General features: G+C 43.1%; 1 protein-coding gene across 1 annotated transcript; it reads left to right on the top strand.

Annotated features, from left to right (window-relative positions):
* The first annotated feature begins 5,054 nt into the window (after positions 1–5,054).
* Positions 5,055–11,322, top strand: LOC100576555 (cytochrome b561 domain-containing protein 2). Its single transcript, XM_003249623.4, has 3 exons — positions 5,055–5,319; positions 6,791–7,049; positions 7,736–11,322. Exons 2-3 carry the CDS (start codon positions 6,804–6,806, stop codon positions 8,216–8,218), a joined length of 729 nt encoding a protein of 242 aa, XP_003249671.1. The 5' UTR covers positions 5,055–5,319; positions 6,791–6,803; the 3' UTR covers positions 8,219–11,322.
* Positions 11,323–20,533: the final 9,211 nt, after the last annotated feature.

Below are 20,533 nucleotides of genomic sequence, written 5' to 3'. Positions count from 1 at the left end.
CTCGCTTAGAACTGTTCAGAACCTGTTCAAGAACACCGTGTGAAACAATGAAGAATTTCGCAGCAAACAGGTGTGACGATGGCATCGTCGGTTTAATCTCGAGCGACGCTCGACGTCTCAACGAGTTTGACACCGAGTTGTCACCGTGCCCAACTCTGTAGAAACTCTGAAGAGAAAGAGGCTGAACGAGATCTTACATGTCCGTCGATTCTCCAGTGAACGGGAAACCACACGGCTCGACACCACTCGCTCTCTCTCTCTCTCTCTCTCTCCCTCTCTTGGCGCACAGTGCGATTCAAATGGAATTAAACGCACTTTTCCCAGCCCCCGTCGGTGTGCCGCGATTTCCATTGCACGTTTACACGCAGACAACCTAGGGCATACTCGCGAAAAGGTCGCGCAGCAGCGCGCCGCCATTTAATTACGCCTTGAAAAGGTTGGTAGGCAGACAGGTCGGCAGGTCTGTAGGTTGATACAGAGAGAGAGAGAGAGGTAAAGGCCGAATGTATACTTACTTCCGTCCTTGCGGACTCTGGCCTCTCCGTACCTCCTGGCTGCTTTCGCCCAGTGCAAACATGGATATGAAAGGTCGAGCTTTTGCCCCTTTGGCAAAAGCCTTCCAGGACCTCCGATCCCCGGCCTGTCTTTCCGTCTCACTGCGATTCCGGGATGGCTGCGATAAAATTTACTCTTCTCTCGTGACGTCGAGAGAGATTACAGTTATCCTGGCGAAGCCACACGGCCATCATGCAAATTGAAACTGTTCCCCCTCCCCTCCCTCCTTCTCTCTCTCTCTCTCTTTCTCTCCTTCGCTCATTCCCTCACCGGTCGGCTTGCTCATCCTTATGGCTCCTCACTCTGCTTCACTTTCTTTGTAAATATGTAAATATCTTTTGACGATTTTTCCCTCCTGAAAAACAGTTTCATTGTATCACCGTCTATTTATTGTGACACTCCCTCAGAGTTGCAATTAATTTCGGTTTCAAGTGTCACCTGTCTCCCGTGTCCTTTCGTGGTCCGTTTGATGGCTAATCTTCTAGTACTTTAATCACGGTTACACCCTCTGTATCCTCGAGTTGGCGTAGCTGGCTCGAGATGTCCGCGAAAAGTGTGTGCACATTTTAATCACGTATCGCCGCTTTGTGAAATTCATTCTTATACGCAGGATCATTTGTACGATACGCGACTTAAACCGTCGTCAAATTTCCATCCACCGATTTCTTCTTATTTGCACAGATTTCAACAATCTCTATACAAGTCTTGTTCGATCCGCTCTGTCGCTGTGCAAAAGTATGAAAACCATCATCGATCGAGATATCGTGTATGTATGTATATATATATATATATATATATATATATATATATATATATACACGTATAAATTTTTTTTCCGCTTCGATACACATTCCAGCCCGTTCTTGCGTCAGAGACCGTGCAATATACCTAGGGTCGGTGAGGAAGCGAATAAGAAATATGATTTCGACGCACGTCAGGCGGAAGAAATTTGACATTTGTGGTGCCCTGTTGAGAATAGGAATCCTTGCATTATGGGATTATCATTACGTATGGCAAATATCTATTATAGAACGTCTGCACGTTTCTGGCACGAAATCCGGGAATATCGTTTAAGGCGATTACATTCCAGGCTACCTGTATTCGGCTCTCCTTTGTCGTATATTTCGATGAAACGATGCCAAAGAAATCTACCACGTATACAAGTACTATAATGATTTTCACAATCTTTTCAATCGATCAATCTTTTTTAACGCAATTTTTGCTTCTGAACATAAGGATATCAAAAAAAAGAAAAAAGAAAAGTATATCGAAAGCGAATGAAATAAAATCGATCAATCGATTAACGAGAATATACATATATACATATATATATATCGAAGAATATTATCTCTTCTATCCTCTGAAAAGATGAATTTAAATCAAACCTTTGTCCATTGCATCCCTTGGTCGAGGAGACACTGACATCTGGTTGCGAACAAGCGCAAGTTTCGTCGAAACAGGGGTTGAATTCCGTCGATAAGGAAGGTGACTCGCACCCTCTGCGAGTCAAATCAACCCTTAATCTTACCGCCAAACGGTAACTCCTAACCGCTAAGATATTTTCATATCCACCAACGCGCTTCTTTAACTATCGATGATTCTGTATCAACCGTAGGTATCTGCAAAAACGTACACGATAACATCCATCTTTATCGAAAATGAATTATCTTGCTCCGATAAGCAGAGAATTTTATTTCCATCTTGTTTTTGCTCGAATAATAAGAAATCGTTAGATATTTAAAGGGTTAAGAAAACAGGTCAAGAAAAACGCGAGAAACAGATCCATTTCGAAATTGTTTACACTTGGAGAATTGATTCTATCGTTGTTTATTCCTCTCGTCTCTCGTTTCTCTCCGAAATCTTCAATTTCTTCGATAAAATATCTTAATCGCGACAGAAATCGATGGTAAATCGAGAGCGGAAACAGTTGGGAAGGATTCACAGGTATATATATATGGGCGGAGTGGCTTTATTTTCCGGGACGTGAAATGATCGTGATATAAACGTGGAAGCGGAAGGGCCGGAGGGGGAAACTGTTTGGGATAACTGTCCGCCAGACTTAATGGAAACCTAAGAATAAATTTATGTCAGCCGGCCACTCAAAATGCTAATGCGGCCGGGAAATATTAGAGAGCGAGAAAGAGAAGGCGGTGGAAGAGAAAGGGGAAGGCAGTGGAGAGAAAGATAGCACGGGAAGAAAGTACGAGGAGAAACTACTCTTTCGAAGTCAACGCTTCGCTATCACGTGTACGCTCTTTATCGTGCAACTATGTATATTTAGAAAACTTGCAACGGCTCGTTCACTCCGCCGTTAAGTCTCCGTATCGCTATGGCTATTCTTACACTCGCCCAATTGTTATCTAGCGATAAAAATAAATTCCTCCTCGTAGATGTTAATTATGAGTCTCCGTTTCTAATTAAGAGTTCGTTAAGCCAGAGGTAATTAAAATTGATAAATCACTATCGCGACTACTCTGATAATTAATTTCACCGCCGATTCCCTCCCTCTTCCCGCCCTCTCCCATTCTTTTTCCCTTTTTCTCCTCTTTAATATTTTTTTTTTTTCTTTTACTTTGTTTCCTTTCGTTCGATTTCTCACTTCGCTTTCACGTTGTTATTAAAAAAGATATCCTTGGGAAAAGAAATGAATCGAAAAAAGGGGATTAAAAGAAAAAAAAGAAAAAGAGAAAAAGGGAAGAAATAATAAGGGAAAGAAGAGTCGAACGTAGTCGAAATTTCCAGATTTTTCAGCACGGGCAAAAAGAGACGTAGAAAAGAAAGAAAAAGAAGAAAAGAAAACGATAAACGCTCCGATAACGCTCTCGATCTATTAATCGAGGAGTTTATTAACGATAAAGCTACGTATTTAATCACGCCCAAGAATCAAAAGCATTATCTCTACGTGAGAGGAGACACGTAGGATTACGTCGCGCTCCCAACAACGATGTCAACAAACCAATCGATGCACGCACACACGCTATCGGATAAAGTACACCTCTTTTATGTTCTTCTGCGTAAAGATACGGCCCGGGAAGAGGGGGGCAAAAAGTCGACTAATTATTACATAATACTCGACCTCTAATTGGGTTATAGCGATAAGAAATATTCGTTATCCGGATTAACGATAATTAAAAAAAAAGAAAAAAAAAGGAAGAAAGTTCAAGATCTCGGTAAAGCAACATCGTTAGCGGAAATTAGGATAATTAATATAAATATTTGTTCCAGATTATTTCTGGATTAAAGCGGAGTGACGCGAAAGCCCCGGAGTGACGACGAGTTACCGATATCCCCCCCTCACATATTTCCACTTCCCTATTCATTTCTCAAAATTGTTTATTTCTGCGACGAGGTACAATGTTACGGGATAAAAATGGGAATACATTTTTTTTTTTTCTTTTCTTTTCCTTTTTGCTCGCGTTTCCCTGCAAGCAGGCAGGAAGGTTGGAAAAAAGGTACGAAGAATCCAATTTTTCCCATTTTTCACGCTACCTGTTTTCACAGGAATTCGCGAATCGCGTCTCGATATTACGCCGGAAATGTCTCCTCGAAACGAAAGCACACCGCGCGCGAATCGAAGCTCCGTACATTTTCAAACAATGGATAGATGTTTTTGAGATAGCACGACGGCCCCGCTCGTGAATAGAGGCAAATAACACGCGAGCACGCGATCCGCGCGAATTAATACGCCCGCTACTCATTGTATCCCGGACTATCCTGTCATTGTTTTCATTTTTTTTTTTCTTTTTCCGTCGTACAAATAACTCCTCTTTGCGTAATCAGTGATAATTATGATTAAATAAATTATATCCCATCGGATTTTCCACCGATCTTTCCGCGTATCCGGTTAAATTCAATCGTCTATCGGATAGATTGAATCGAAATAAAATTGTTCACTCATATACATATATATTTTGATGCGGATATTTTTGATGGCGCGCAATAGCACGCAATAGCGGGTCACTTGGAAAATTGGGCGCGCGCGAAAGAACGCGCATTAATCTCAATTAAAGGCCCGGAGATAAAGCGTTTCCGATCGATTCCAAACTTTTTTTCCTGTAATTCCATTTCTCATTTCAATCGAATCCTAAATTCGATAATCTGATTCGATGAAATTGCGCCCGATTTGCATTGGAAAATTTCGAGCCAAGCTACAGTTCGCTCGCACCTGACGCGTGAGAATAAACTTTTCAGGAGCACAATACGCGCGAGGAGGAGGAGCAGGAGGAGGAGGAGGAGGAGGATCGAGGAAGAGGTCAGGGAGAAAGGCGAGATGGATTCGGAGCAGAAGAGGGATAAGAAAAGGGGAGGATAAGAAAGGGATAAGAAGGGCAAGGCTCGATCGGAACGCGTGAAAAAATGACAATCCAATGATTATCAGCTTGTCACGTAACGCAGTACGATGCTTTTAATTAATGAAAACCGCGTGGTCACGTGGTCGCCATCACCATTCCAATTATCTGGCTTGATTCTCGCGGCGAGAGTGAGGGAGACGGGGGACACAGAAGGAAAGAAATGTTCAATATTGCGGCAACGAGCGGATTCCGACGACCGATCGAAGGATTTCCGCAATTAGTACGAATCGAGTCGCACTTGGATCGCCATCGGGATTTACGCTCCGCGAAATACAATAAACGGGCAAGTTTTCCAGCTCTGAGATTTGAAAGCGCGAGGCGGGGGGCCGAGGTAGTTGCCGTACGCAGTGCGGCTATAATTTAAGAAGAATTCGCGTAATTTCGGACCAAGGAGGAAACTCGGGACTGTTTGGTGAGTTAACGAGTCGTTTAAAATTCTACGAAATCTCGTTTCTTTTTCTCTCTCTCTCTCTCTCTCGCGCGCGAACCGACGTCGCGGCGGCACCAACGGCGTCGTTGAAATTTTTTTCCGTCTCCCCTTCCTTCCCCATCGCTTCTCCCATGGACACGAGACGCCGTAATTGTCCCATCCTCCCGGCCGCGAAAACTCGAGGGAGGATAAAATCTCGCGCGATTCGATTAAACGATCGTAACATTTCTGATTTCTCGTCGCGATACCGGTTGATTGCCAGGCGGTGTTTGTAATAAATCGGGAGAGGGAGGAGGGGGATAAAACAATTTTTCAACTCGGCCCGCGGATGAGATGAAAGAAATCGAAGGCGAATCTCAAGTTGCGGCCAGTCAGCAATCCGTCTCCCAGAGCGGGGAGCGAAGAGAAAAATCGAAACGAAGGAAGCGGTCTAACGAACTATATTGTGAACAAAATAAATCGAGAAAATAAAAATGTAAGGACGATGAAGGTTGGAGCGTACTACGCTCTCCTCTTCCTCGACGGAGGAAGGAATACTTGTTGTTTGTTTTATTCAGTCGAGTTCGATTCACTCCAACAGATTACGGCGTCTCGATCGAAAAAAGAAAATCATGTTTCAGCGAGCAGAAACTTTCCTTCCCTTTTTTTCCTTCTTTCTCTTTCTTTTTTGTTTCTGTTTTTTTTTTATTTCTTTTTTTGGATCGATCATCCGTACAATTTCTTGTATCCGGACAATTGGTCCAATTGTACGTTGAAATTCGATCGAATCGTAAATTAATCGTCGTTCAAATTTTCCATTTTCTCCGCGTCATGTGCCTTTTTTTTTTTTTTCACATTTTCCTTTTCTGCGGAATATTCAGGATCAACGAACTCATTTTCATTTCTTTCGATCAGTGGCCTGATTTTAAAGGGGTCAGCACCATCGTGATCCCAGATGTAATCACTTCAGCACAAATACCAGCCAGTCTTCTTTTGTAATTCCCCTTATCGTGCCTTAGTAATTACTATTGCTGCCTCTTTGACTATTTCGTAAATATTTTCAAGCCTCGTCGTAAAGAACTTGACGTCGATACGAAGGGAAGAAGGTCGACGACTTCTCCGACCGGTCGTCCACCATTGAGAAATTTGTCAAAGAGATTTTCGTTCTTGATGCACCACCGATTCATTCGATGAAACAAAAAAAAAAAAGGAGAGACGAGAAATGGACAAGAAGGCAAGTTTGTGAGACGGAGAAAAGCTTGGAATGTTAAATAACAGATATCGACGAAACAGATAACTCGAGCAATATCACGGTTATAAAGCAATTTAATCAAATGTCAGATAGAAGTTGTTGGACGAAGAATGTTATGGAATAGTTTCATTTTACCAAGAGCGCTATTCCACGCGCTCGGCCGTATAAAATTCTTCCCGATTTAAAAGCGGCCTTATAATTCTTTTTTATTTCAAATTACAGACGTCTGAAAATTATGGAGAAAGCGGAAGGAAGGAACGACAAGTCGTTCCCGATGGAAAAGGCGGATGCCGGCCGAGTTTTAGGCTTTTCGGATAATTTGGAAGATCCCGACGAGTCGAAGCGATGCGCGCGCGGCACGTGCCTCGCCGTGCTCGATCTCGTTAATCATGCGCTTATCGTTGGTCTAACGGCGTACACCATCTATCGTTCGTGGGGTTCCAACGTGGTCAATTTGCACACCATCTTTTGCACGACTGGGGTACGTATATCTCGATCGATGATAATAAAACATTTTTCAAACGCATTCCCTCGGTTTAAGATCACCCCTCTCGGATTCCGTGCAATAATTTCTTCCACCACCACCGCCTCCAACCTCCTCCTCCATCACAAAAGACCGCGACAAGGGAGTCGTCTCCGCAAGACGGGGAAAGGCGAACGAGCAAACCGAAGAAATTTCCGGACGAAATCTGAAAACAGTCCAACATAAACTGTGAAATTGAATCAGGGAGAAGTTTGCGCGAGCATCGTTCGCGGTTTAATCGCTCAAAAGAGGGCGAAAGCTTCTTTGTGGTGGTAACTGGCTGACGGAAAGAAAGGAACGAAGGTAAGGGGAAAAGAGGAAAAAAAATTCCAAAGAACCATGGAAAAAGTTTTTCGCTCGCCCAAGAGTATCCTCCTCCGTGACGATACTGCGCCCACGATTCAAATCGCATCGTTTATTTTCCACACTTTTTTGCGCACACCTCCTCGCAACAACGAGAATCGAAATTCAACTATCCGAGACCCGTGCTGCTCAGACGAGAGTCTTGCACGACTCTGTCCCTCTGTCCCGAGGGGGAAAGACCGAGAGCTAACCGAAGTGGCCAAAGAAGTTCTAACGACTTCGCCCAACGACTGCAACTTCCGTCACCACGCTCACGACTCCATCTCTCTTACCCTTTTCAGTACGTCCTGCTGATGTCGGAGGCCATTCTCGTGTTTGCCGGTGACAGTGTTTTGACCAAGTTTCTTTCAAGGGGTGCCAAACGCCACCTTCACTGGATCCTACAAATTCTCGGCCTGATCCTCATCGTTTCCGGCGTGGTGCTCATGTGTCGAGTGAAACCTGTGCATTTCAAGTCCGTTCACGGGATTCTGGGCATCACTTCCACCGTTCTGGCCGTCTTCCTGTCCGTGGCCGGTTACCCCGTTTTCATAGCGGCCAAACTTCGGAGTGCGATAAAACCTGTCGCGATTAAATTCGCCCACAACTTCTTGGGTATATCGTGCTTCGCGATCGGGATGGCGGCTCAGTGTTACGGCTACACGTACATATTCAAGTCCGACCTCAAATTCCTTTTTATAACCATCGTGGTTGCGATCATCGCTCTCTCTATAAGAAGGGCAGTTCCGTCTCTGTTCCGACAATTCGTAGGCTTGTTCAAATAAATTAATCTCTATCTATCCATCTATCTATCCATCTGTCTGTCTATCTATCCATCTATCTATCCATCTATCTCTCTCTCTCTAGAACATAACAGGAAACGTAGGATCCAGACGAGAAAGAGATTCGATCGGAATAAAAATGAGAATTTCTCCCATCTCCTTTTCTATCTTTATTCTTCATCGTATCTTTCAACGAGCGAAATCGGTCTAGACGCATAAATTACGTAATATCATAATTCGATCCTTAAAACGATACGGTGTGCAAAACATTGTCGCACATGCGCCAATGTTGCACAGGGGAATCCGATCAACGCCCATTGGAAAATACATATTCCATTAACGAATGACACGATACGAACGCGTGATCAAAGTTCAATTATATAAAGTCATTACGTTCTCTCTATGTTTCGACCAACGCGTTTGTTGCTTATCCATCTCGTCGTGTCCACGTTTACGCCACCATTATTATATATATACACCGTTTCCGTTTCCACCAGCAAGAAGGGTTGACGTCCAATTATATATATCGTTCTTTCATTGAATTATATATATATATATCGAAGTCGTTTTTTTCACGTCGAGGCGAGTAGATTATTCATCGAACCGCGTGCTCACGATTGTTATCTGTCAATTGACGATAAACGAAATCCGATCAGGGAAGCTCGATTAACGCGCATCGAAAAGGTTGGGAAAAAAGATTGGAAAATTAACGTAACGTTGTTTAAAAAAAAAAAAAAAAATATATACTCTTTTCATCCAGCGTCACTATTAACCCGTTCGTTGACACGTATAACGAATCGGAGGAAAGCATCGTTCCAGAAATTTTCAGCGTTTCGAGAAGCGTTCGATCGTTCGAATATATGTATACGTGTCGTGTGATACGTGATTCATGCGTTGGTATTAGACGATCACGAGAAAACGTCTAACGAATATTTATTCGCGAGTGGAGTCTGTTTACCATATTGAAAGGTGTAGACGAAGCTTTCTCGAGGACGCAATACACGGTTCGCCGGTGTACATACGATGATGCAAACACGCACGCACATTCGATGCACATTGATTCGTATGTGCGCGCAAATACGGACGACGACGTTTGCGCTCGCAGAGTCAAACGTGAGCGCATTAATTAAGAGACGATACTACGACCCTTCTTCGTTATTCTTGATGAGTGATCTAATTTTTTTTCACGAGGAGGGAAAAAAATAGGAGGGGATGGAAAAAGAAAAAAGAAGGAAGAAAGAGTTTTGATAAAACGCGATCGAGAGAACGCTAATTTAAATTCGAAGGGAAATGTTTGTTCACCTCGTCGAATCGGTCTGATTTAATCTTATAGGACGAATATATCGAAAGCACTTATCAATTCTGTTTTTTTTTTCTTTTTAAATCGTCATTTCGATAATCTTTCTCGTCGAATCATATACACGTTTCGATACGATGTTCTTTCACGATTATTTTTCGAAGAATCGAGTATCCCGTTCGTTAGAAAACATTTATATTCCCAACGTGAAATATTCGAACAGTTTATTCGAAGTAATTTTCATTGTGCGTTTCGTTTTATTCCAAAAAAAAAAATTCGTATTATTTTCTCAATTTTTCGCGACGCGTGTTTCGATATTAATTGATCACAGAGATGGATATAAATTATTATTCTGATTATCAAATTTACGAGATAAATTTGCTATGAGAGAGAGAAAGAAAGAAAGAGAGAGAGATAATGACAGAGGAAGAGGGAGAGAGAGAGAGAGAGAGAAATAAACAATTAAATAGATAAATAAAAGAGGAAAAAAAAGATGAAATAAATAAAAAAAAAGTATATGGACTTATTCGAGGGAATTATTAATCGTTACAGTTCGTTATCGTTATTATTTACGCTCGTCGATTGATTCGAATTACCTCGTTAAACCGTGAAATTATTCGGCCGTCATCTCTATATTAATTCGTTAGACGCTAAATAAACGACACGACGTCGTTTCCCCCCTCCCCCCAACGATATTCTTCGGCCTGAAAAAGAATGGCCGACTCGAAAAATATTGCCGAAATGAAATAGAGATTCCATTTTGGAGCCGAGGGTGTATAACGAGCGAGTACAACGCACCTGTAGCCCCTTCCACAACCGTGAATGCTGAAAAATATGTAAAAATTTAATTAGAATTACTACATATCGGGCAGCAAGGGAAAATGGAACGTTGGAAACTTTAGAAATCCAGGGTGAAAACATCGCCACGGTCCAGATACAGCTTGGCAGCGCAAAACTTATATTATAAATATTAACATTATATTCAAAAGCAATCGGGGGAAAGACGTGTACGTACACGCATGTAGTTTAAACACCCTCCCTCCCTCCCCTCCTTCCCTCGTTTAACCGGAGTTCACCTATTGTATGAATAATTCACGTTTCATCGTCAACTTATAACGCATTAAATATTCACGGGGCGTGCGTTAAATTCGAACAGACGTTTGAATTTTTCATATCAAGAGCAGCGAGCCGTTCCGGTCATTCCGCGAGCGCGACAGGCCTCCTCCTTCTTCGCGGCTTTTCGAATCTCGCCCCGCGAACGTCGAGAGGCCTAAAAATCGTTGGAACGGGGAATAATAATAAAAAAAAGAGGGGAAGAGGGAACGAGTAACCGGGACCGAAAAAAAGAAGAAAGGAGGGGAGGAAAAAAATCAACGAGCGTAACGCGAGCAAAAGTTCGGCGGGAGGAGAATTGTGCAAAAAGTTGGGTGAAAAACTATTTTAAACGCGTGACCAGTGAAACGGCGAGCTCGGGTGAATTAATCACGAATTAATGAAAAAGAGGGAAGTTACGGTATCTACGGTGGTGATCCCGCGGAACGGAATCATTTCTCCGTTGAAAAATAGAGTTAAAACAAAAACGATTGGAAGGGAAAAGGAAAAAAAAAAAAAAGAAAAACGAAAACAATTCGACGTGCTTTTTACGCGCAAATTTGAATAGTGAGAGCGCAGTTACCATTATTACAGACGTTTCGCCATTACTTCCCCCTCCTCACGCCTGGATCCTCCTCTTCCCCTTGATCCATAGTTTCGCTCTCTTCTCGCCACCCACTCTACGTGCTCTTAAAAAAAAAAAAAAAATAGGAAAAAGAAAGAGAGAGAGGAAAAAAAAAGAAACGTTCACCTGAGCCTTTGTTCCAGCGGCTTCGATCTAGTGACTTTTTTTTCCCCCTACCACTAGATAGCCCCATCGAATGGACGATTTATGCTGATGCATTTACGGCCGTCCACGGTTGGCGACAGGGTGCATTGTTTAGTTGCATGCAGGCCGCATATCGTCGATTCGACGTTCCCAGCCCAGGCATTGGAACGGAAAATTGTAACGTAGGTGCTGATAACGTTTCGCCGAACGACCGATATCGTCCGTATCGAAATACAGGGTGATCTTTAATTGCGTGTCGATGCTTCGAACCGCGACTTGCCGTAATCCCTCTTAGCGTTACAGTGTCGAGCAAGGGTGTGAGATTACGTTTCACACCCGGGGATAGCACGAAACGTCATTCCGCCAAGATTGACCGAGATTAATGGCACAGCTGCTTTGCTTTCGCGATTACCTCGTAAGCCAAATTAATCGCGTCTCATATCTCTTCAACGCTTTATACGATGATCGTCGATTAATCGTAATTTCTTTCCTTTCCTTTTTTTCTCCCTTTTTTCTCTCTCTTTTTTTCTTTTTTCTATAACATCCAATCACGGGATCAAATTGCGGGGTCGCAAAAATTGTTTCGTGACAAAATTCTCTAATTTAATCTTCTCGTAATTTTTTTCATCCGTTTTTCATCGTTGTCGCGGTATCACAGAAAATATCCGACTTTGTATCGCGTAGCTAGAGAAAGAAAGAAAAAAAGAGAAAAAGAATGAAAAAATTATAAAGCAACGGATTGAACGCTATATTTTATCCGTAAAGTTGGAAAAAACTTTTGGAAAAGTAGAAGCGAGTAAAATAAGGATGAGAGTGGAGAAAGAAGAGAGTGAAACGAGGAATAATCTCGTCCATTTTTAAGGCGAACAACGTACGCCACAGCGAAGTTTGATCACCCCGTAGATCACCGGCGGCTGACATGTGCATGTATATGCGCGTAGGGATTCGCGGTCACCTAAAATCGACCAGAAACTTTTATAATCCGTATCCGACAACGAAGTGACGGACGAAACAAAGTTACACCGCATGCACGACTCTTGCGAAGTTCTCGACCATAAAATTCCACGCTGGTTCCACGCTCGATCGACGCGTAACTGCGTGTCTCTGTTCCCTTTTATGCCGAAGCCCAGCCATTTCGAACTCGTGTACACTTTCGAACGACTGTATATAATAATAACGATTTAAAAATTTCTACTAAAATCTTCGCTGCGTTTTTTCTCTCTCTCTTTCTCTCTTTGTCTTTTTCGATCCATCTCTCTCTCTTTCCGCCTCTCTCTTCGAGCCGAGTATCGAGCCGCGAAATCGAGCGAGAAACGGACATGTTGTTAATCCTAGAAACGGGCAAAACGGGAATTAACGGTAGCAAATTTCTCATCGGTTTTGGCTAGACGTTCCCTCCAATAAGTGCGGTTTCGGATATGGCCAGCCCGCTCTCTCTCTGTATTTTAGGATATTCGTTTCGCCGGTGGCAGGCCGGGGAGAATCGTTGTAATCCTCGATGAAATATTTAAATTCCTGAAGAGTGGCAAAACGAGAGAGAGGGGTTTAATTAAAAACGAAAAAAGGAATATGACACGAGCGAGGGAAAAAAACAAGAACACGGATAAAGGTGGGATAAAGGGTAGAGGGGGAAAAAAAAAAAAAGAAAAAAGAAAAAAGAAAAATCGGGATGACAATTACATTTCGAGTAACGTCGTTTTTCGGGGAAACGGGGGAACAACGACACTGTTAATTAAACGCGACAGATAGTAACTGGAGACTATAATATCGGATCGGTGGTCTTTTAACTTTCATGTTTCACAATGTATTCATTATCCCCCGTAATTAGCATACGTCATGAATTAATGGTTAATAAACCCGCTTTTGTCCCACGCCGAAAACCGGCTCGATATTGCCCGTCAACCAAAGGCTAGTTTCATTTTTTCCTCGTAAATCATCCCCTTCCCTCTTTCCAACCCTCCGATATATATATATATTCTCTCTCTCTCTCTCTCTCTCTCTTCGATCACGCTCCTCCTCGATTGAAGCTAGAATTATACATATGCATGCGCGAATCGAATCTCGTCGTGGTTATCATTCATCCACTAGGCCACAGGTATCGGTCTGGGAAATCAATTAATGTAAATCAAAAGCCGACCAACGAAAGAGAAGCCCGCTCGTTCGTTCCCCCTGCCCAATCATAAATATATATATATATATACATATAAATAGACGTACACACGATCGTCCATCGAAAATGATACGTAGCATCTCGTATCGAATCCAGGAATACGACTCTATTCCGAGCTGATATATCGGGTTGACGCGTACACGCAAGATTACACGCGACTGTCGGCGGGCCGATTGTGCGCGCGGTTGAATTATGTCCGCAAGTTGCCGGACGTCGACCGCCACGATAGGGACACGCGGCGCGCGAGTCAACCGGTTATGTTTCATCTCGCCCATTCTAATTCTAACCGAATCGTGCAAGACCATTCTATACCCAGAATAGGGAATATCGACTCGCTTTGTGAACACCTTCGTGAAACTTTTACCGGTTCGATTGATAGATGGACTCTGGGAGGGACTCTCCTTCCTCCTCCCTCTCTCCTCCTCCCCCCTTCGTGTCGTTTCGTTGCTGGAATACGGAACAAGTTCGAGGGGGAGTTTAAAGTCCGAATAAATTCGTTTATAAGAAAGGGAGCGTGAAGAAACGAGCGTTCCCGACGTTTTTCCCCCCATTTTATATCAATTATATAACACTTTTTCCTTTTGATACGGTGTTACAGTTTTAACTTTTGATTATAATAATTCGACGAATTCTCCTATCGATTCGTTTCTTTATTTTTTTCCTTTTCTTCTTTCTCTTTCTCTCATCCGTTGCGACGAATAACTCCGAGCCGCGTGTTATCTCGTCCGAAACGTGCGTCCGATTAATACCCACGGTGCGAACGAGGGGGGAGGAGGAATGGGGAGAGAGAGAATGATTTTGGGTCAACGCCAAATTTTAAACTCATTAAATACGCGCCGTTCGGACACACATACTTGGGACGGAACGCATTTATCCGCACTGGTTTCGCGTATACCGGTTATTCCCATTCGCTCCGATTTCGCTCCCCTGTTTGCGCGAGACGAAATATTTTCCTTCCCCTCCCTTTCCGCTCTAACGGTAGAGAAATTGATTTAACTACAGGAAATAGGATATATAAATCATTCCCGCAACGCGTAATTCTTTTGTGAAACGAAACTAGAGAGAGAGAGAGTTGATCGAAACGCGACTTTGTTATATCCATGGATGTATTCGTTTTGCACGATTTCGAATTTCATTCAGATATATCTGGTCGTAGGCCCGCAACTTCAATCGCGGGCTGGGATTCCCTCCATCATTTTGTCAATTTGTCAATCATTCGCTCGTTCGAACTTGTCCGGCTAAACGGTTCGTAAATTACAATAAAATCGATCATATTTCGGGGGAATAAATTATTGGCTCGTCGAAATCCCTCTCGTAACACGATCGTAAATCATTCGCAATTTCGTTTGACGAAAGAAAAGAGAGAGAGAGAAAGGAATATAGTTATATCGCAATAACCGCAGTCTATCAAATCAGCGATTCTTTCCTTATGGAATCGTTGTATCCGTAGTATCAACAAGTTATATCCGGAAAAAGCATAGATTGGGATTCCCCGGTATATTTCTCGATAACGCAACGATAGCGATACGAGCGGGAAAAAATGCGGCCGGTGAAGGCCGCGACGAGGAAAACTTGTATCCGTGACGACGACTCTTTCTCTCGATCAGCTTCAACCAATTGTTAAGCCTGGCCTTGACGACTGCCTCGTGTCGACGAGGAAAATGGTACGAGGAAAAAGAACAAAAAAATAAAATACGTGGATTCGATGAAATTTTCACGACCGATTATCATTCACGTAAGAACAGAAGGAAGTTTAACTCCGTTTGAAAATCGATCACGAACTCTCTCTCTCTCTCTCTCTGTTCCACCCAACTTTAAACTCGGTCCCTCGATCTGGGCGAAAGTTCGCGCTATATAGATATACATACGTAGAAAACGAGAAATTCTTCCTCCTCTTACAGTCTTAAGGCGTCGTCGCAGCTTTTTTCCTTCTCACCAGTGAAACTTAGTTCGACCCGTCTTAAATCCAGCCTTATGCAATCAAGCAGGAATCGGAAACTCGTGAGGGAGAGGAAGCCGCGGGAAAAGAGGCATCTCTCGGCGTCTCCTCTTGCTTCTTAACTAACTTACTTACCTTTTCACACCACTTTTTTTTTCCACCAGTTCGATATCTCTCTTCCATCGATCCAACTTATCTCATTTACCATCCTCGAGTCATCCTTTTCTCCTCGCCCTGCCAAATCGACTCCCCATTTTGAAATCTTCCCCGAGAATCGGACGATCCTTTCGACGAGGTGATTTACGATAAGGCGTAGAGAATCGATGAGAAACAGACGACATCGTTTCGAAACACTTCGATCGCGTTAACCTCGAGATAACCAGCGCGATACCGATCGACGATGGTGCTCTTTCCCAACCCCGCGAACGAGGTGACTGCGTTTCGTTGAGCCAGAAGCAGAAATTGCGAGAATCGATCTTTCCTTTCTTTCTTCTTTCTCTTTCGAGCGTGGGGGGGAAGAGAGAAAGATCGTTACTCGAGAAGTTACTCGATTGCAAGTTCTCGGTTGTTCGGATACACCTGTACCTCTTCTTGTAATTTCCATCGATCGACCACCCAGAACGAATTACCCATGCGAATCGCGGTTTGTTATCTCTCCCTTTAACAAAAGAGTCAACCGCTTCGTGATCGTACGCCATTATATCGTTAGAATAGGCCGAGTTCCCTACGATCGTTTCCACGATTGAGATCCAGCTCCGATCTAACGCCAGATCGTGTGCATCTTTTGTGCGAGGCTACGAGGCTTGTACGGAATTGGAAAAGGAATTTCCATCGTTCCACTCTGGATGCACAATGCCTTTATTAAAAAAAAAAAGCCTCCATTCGAGAAAGTATTCGGTACGGGTCGAATCATCGTACGTCGATAGCATCTTGGCCGCCTTATTATAATTTATACGTTTATTCAAAACTATATCTGTGATCGCGCGGCGAGATTGGTTCGAATCCGGCGCGATTCAAAGCGAGAATAAAGTAGACGCTGGGCGATAAAGTCCACGGTAAAAGTGAAACTTTCCTCTTCGATTTTTTTTCGATCCTACGTGTGCAGTATCGTAAAGTGGCGATAATGATTGCCGATATGCAACCCGCGACATGCAACTAGCTGCATGCTCGAAATCCAATTTTTCTTCTCTCCCTTACATTTTTGCAACGTTGAAAATTCAATTTATCCTCTCTCTCCCCCTTTGCCACCCACCGCGAACAATGCCCACGCTCCGCCCTTTGTTCCGATAGAAATTATTTTTGTATAAGACCAGATATAAGCATTAACAGGCTCGATATCGATCCCGTTGTGTTCCATTTTTATTCCGCCCCCGGATGGTTTGCCACCGTTCCATAAAGAATGTACGTTTCGCGACGAATATAGGCGCATATATATATATATATATATATATATATATATATATATATATATATACAGACCGATTGGAAAAAGTCGCTTCGGGTATTTTCCCAGCCTGTACAACACACGGGAATGTTAATGGTAATTCCTCAAAGAGTAATTCCCGATCCCGATCGATCCCCGGCATTTCACCCGGCGGCAATTTTTCGCGACGCGTGCAACGTGTCACGCGTTATAAAATTCCCCCGTAAAAGTCGGAATGGAATATTATCGGGTATTGTGTCTTGTATCGTAATGCGATGTATCATCTTTCTTTTTAAACCGAACCTCTCGAGCGGCATCGAGTTTCTCCCTCGTAAAAAAGGGGGGGGAAAAAGGAAGGATATCCTCCTCCCTCTGAAAAGGATGTATCACGCGCCCTCGGATGTATGCGCGCGGGCAACCGCATAAATATTTCTTTAAAATGCATTTTGCGTAGCGTAGCAAGAGAAACCCACGGGTATCGCGGCTATCTATATGCACGTGTATCCTCCACTGGATCATCCTGTTGTTTCGTCAAAGTCGTTACACCCGCGCCAGGCAGCGTATAATCCTTCGACAACGGGGACAAGCTCGCTGTTGTATGCATAACACCGTGAACTTGTCACAAGGTAGAGACGCGTCGAAAACCATTTCGCCATTTTACCCACCCAGGTCCGACGAGGAAATCTAATCCATCACGAAAAACGTATTTCTTCCTGCTCGAGTGTAAAAATATTTCCCCGCGTTTCGATGTAAAGGGAAAGTATATACAGTATACGCCTAGTTTACAAGATCTTTTTTTTTTTTTGTTGTTCGCGATCCCATTACCACAGGTGGAAAACAGAAATCCGCGATTTGTGCCGCTTCACAAAGGAGATCATGCGTGTGTATGAATTTTTACTTTTTCGGGCTAGCTTTGGCGGATACGATAAAATTCACAGACTATTAACCGTGTACCGTCGACCCTTCGTACCTTGAAATATTCATCGGAACCACGTTCAATATTTAAAGCCTTTCAAATGCATGTTTCACCGCAATTACGTTAGCCATCTATGTGTCTGTGGAAGCGCGTTGTGCAATTAGACACGTTTGCGCTAAAATTTTCCCTTGCTCGACGTATTAATTGTTACGACAAGTAACGATATTTTACATTTTCTACACCGGTGCACAGCGGTCACATTTTCCGATTACTCTTTTCATTTTCTTTCTTTTCTTTTTTTTTTATTATTTCTTTCTTTTTTCTCCCCCTCTTTTATTTTTTTTCTTCTAACGACCGCGCGCACACGTGGATTTATAATAATGGAAAATCGTTGATTTCGAAGAATGCTCGCTTCGGTTGAGATCAACATCCAACTATTCGTATCCCTCTCACGCTTTTTACATACATATATATATGCATACACGTATGCAGTAACCATTACGTCTCTTGATCCAGAGATCTCAAGCTCAGCAGAGGAGGAGGAGCGCAAACAAATTTTTCCGAGACTCGGATCGATGTCGGGCGACCCATCTTAAGTGGATGACGCGGTCCAAAGGGCGTCCAAAACGAATTTGTCCTGGCTTGTGATGGCACGAGCTAGCTCGATCGTCGTATATAACAATCAGGGCTTATCACGGTTCGTCGGTAAAAGGCTGACGAGGCGTGGGTCAATCCCAGCCTGGTCGATAAGGTCATCGAGCTGGCGAACACAGTCATTTCCCGACACCGACCAGGTACTTGGTAGAATTATCCTCGTTGACGAGCGGGTAGGGCTTAGTGGCCGTATTATGGGCTCGGAATTTCTTCCGGAAATTCGCCCAAGATGGACGAGAAACACGTTCCACGGCCCGTATCCCGGGAATAATATACCGAGTTGGACTGCCCCGATTTTTAACGAGCCTGATTAAAACTTGGTGCTCTTGGTGTTACGAGAACGAACGAAATCTTCTCGATATTTTAGATATGGCGAAAATATAATTGAAGAAAGAATTGATAATTTTATTGTTCGAGATCGAAGAGACGTAACGTTGACTTTACGTTTCATATCTCTGATTATTGCAGTACAATAATTTAATTTCGTTGTCTTTGGATTTTTCATTTATCTTGGTGCGTTGTAGATTTATTGTTGTAGAAATTTGAATGATGCAATTTACATATTATCTTTTATCACAAAGTTACACACATTAAAAAAACGATCTTAATTGAATCACGAGTACAATTCGTTGTCGAAATGTGGGGAAAAAATCTGAATTCAAATTTATTAATTAAAAAATCCCGCGATGTAAAAACGTAAATATTCTCGAATCCAGTTTTCGATCCGTTCCTAGTTCTGTTCTTTTGGAGTGTTTTTCCGAAGCATCGTAAAACCGAGCATCGTCCGCAATAAGCATTCTTATCGATCTTCACTCTAGGTGGTGTCGGTCGACCGCTTCTACAAGCTTTCGCTTGGCAATTGCGAAACAATTAAGAATACGGATATCGCTAAACCGGTTTAATCAAGCTTCATAGAATCGGTTCGCCTCGATCCTTCCAAAAGCCGGGAATTAATTCGTTAATCCCGAAAACTTAGCGAAAAGGAAAATTGTATTCTTCTATTTCCCTAGCTAGTAACTCGATATTACGAACGTAAACGTTTCTTTTCGGTCGAATTCATCGCTGTGCTCCGTTTCCCAGTTCCTAGTTGAAAAGAACAGGACGAGTATATATTTGCAAGGATGAATAAACGGATGCGGGGTGAATGACGATTCAACTGGAGATAAAGTTTGAATAGCCTTTACCAGAATTGCCGCCTAAGTGCATTAAAACTTGAAGCAGTTACCAACTGAGATTACGGGTGGGATGTCTCTTACACTTTCCAGGTTTTGATGCCGCCAACTTCTAATTCGTTAGCTCGGTTCGCGCATCAATCTTCGTCCTCGTTTTCGCCCTTCCCTCCTTCCGTTTCCTTATTCAAATCGATAGGAGCGAGAAATCCATCAAAAATGAAACTCGGGTCCAAACTCGAGGGGATGGCGAGCACAGTGTTACAAAGTTGAAACAGCGGCCGATGTCGGTCACGAAAGTTGGGGGGAAGCATTAGCAAAATTTCCATTTAATTTTGCGTCGAGCTTGCTTGCTTCCCGTTCAAAATTACGGCGTCGAAGAGTTGCACTCGGTGGTGGTTTCTCGAGTCGACGGCTCCGTTTTCCGATCGATCATCGTCACGGATGATCATTTCATCCCCTGTATATATATATATATATACATACATTATAAAGGATTGCCCGCGTGTCGATCAGGGTTGTAAAATGACGCGGCCGGAGTTTCGAATTACCGATACGGCGCAAGAGAAACACAGAGCATGCTGGAGAATACAATTGATTCGCATCTGTATCCCTCCCTCCCGGATCTGTCTGGCCTACAACCGATCGCACACGTCTCCAACCGGAATTAGGAGAGGAGCGCGTCCTTTGTGCTACGTGGACATTGATATCTGTTACGTCGTGGTAACGTGATTCGCTTCCTAGCCGCGATCTTGTTCCAAAGCCGAAACTTCCAAACGTTGCACGCGCTCGGCTTACAACCATACGTTACCTAAAATCCATCCAACCAACAGATGGATCGATAATTAATTATCGGAAATTATCGTGATATATCGATCGAGTTTCTTTG

Source organism: Apis mellifera, linkage group LG13 (genome assembly GCF_003254395.2).
Source record: "Apis mellifera strain DH4 linkage group LG13, Amel_HAv3.1, whole genome shotgun sequence".
Lineage (NCBI taxonomy): Eukaryota > Metazoa > Arthropoda > Insecta > Hymenoptera > Apidae > Apis > Apis mellifera.
Note: the sequence above shows the minus strand (reverse complement) of the source record. Positions and strands in the feature narration are given on the sequence as shown.

What these genes read in the sequence shown, in the direction of transcription:
- LOC100576555 (XM_003249623.4), top strand. Translation starts at nt 6,804, where the DNA reads ATGGAGAAAGCGGAAGGAAGGAACGACAAGTCGTTCCCGATGGAAAAG. An exon ending in CCATCTTTTGCACGACTGGG is followed by an intron (nt 7,050 to 7,735) that starts GTACGTATATCT and finishes TACCCTTTTCAG; the next exon opens with TACGTCCTGCTGATGTCGGA.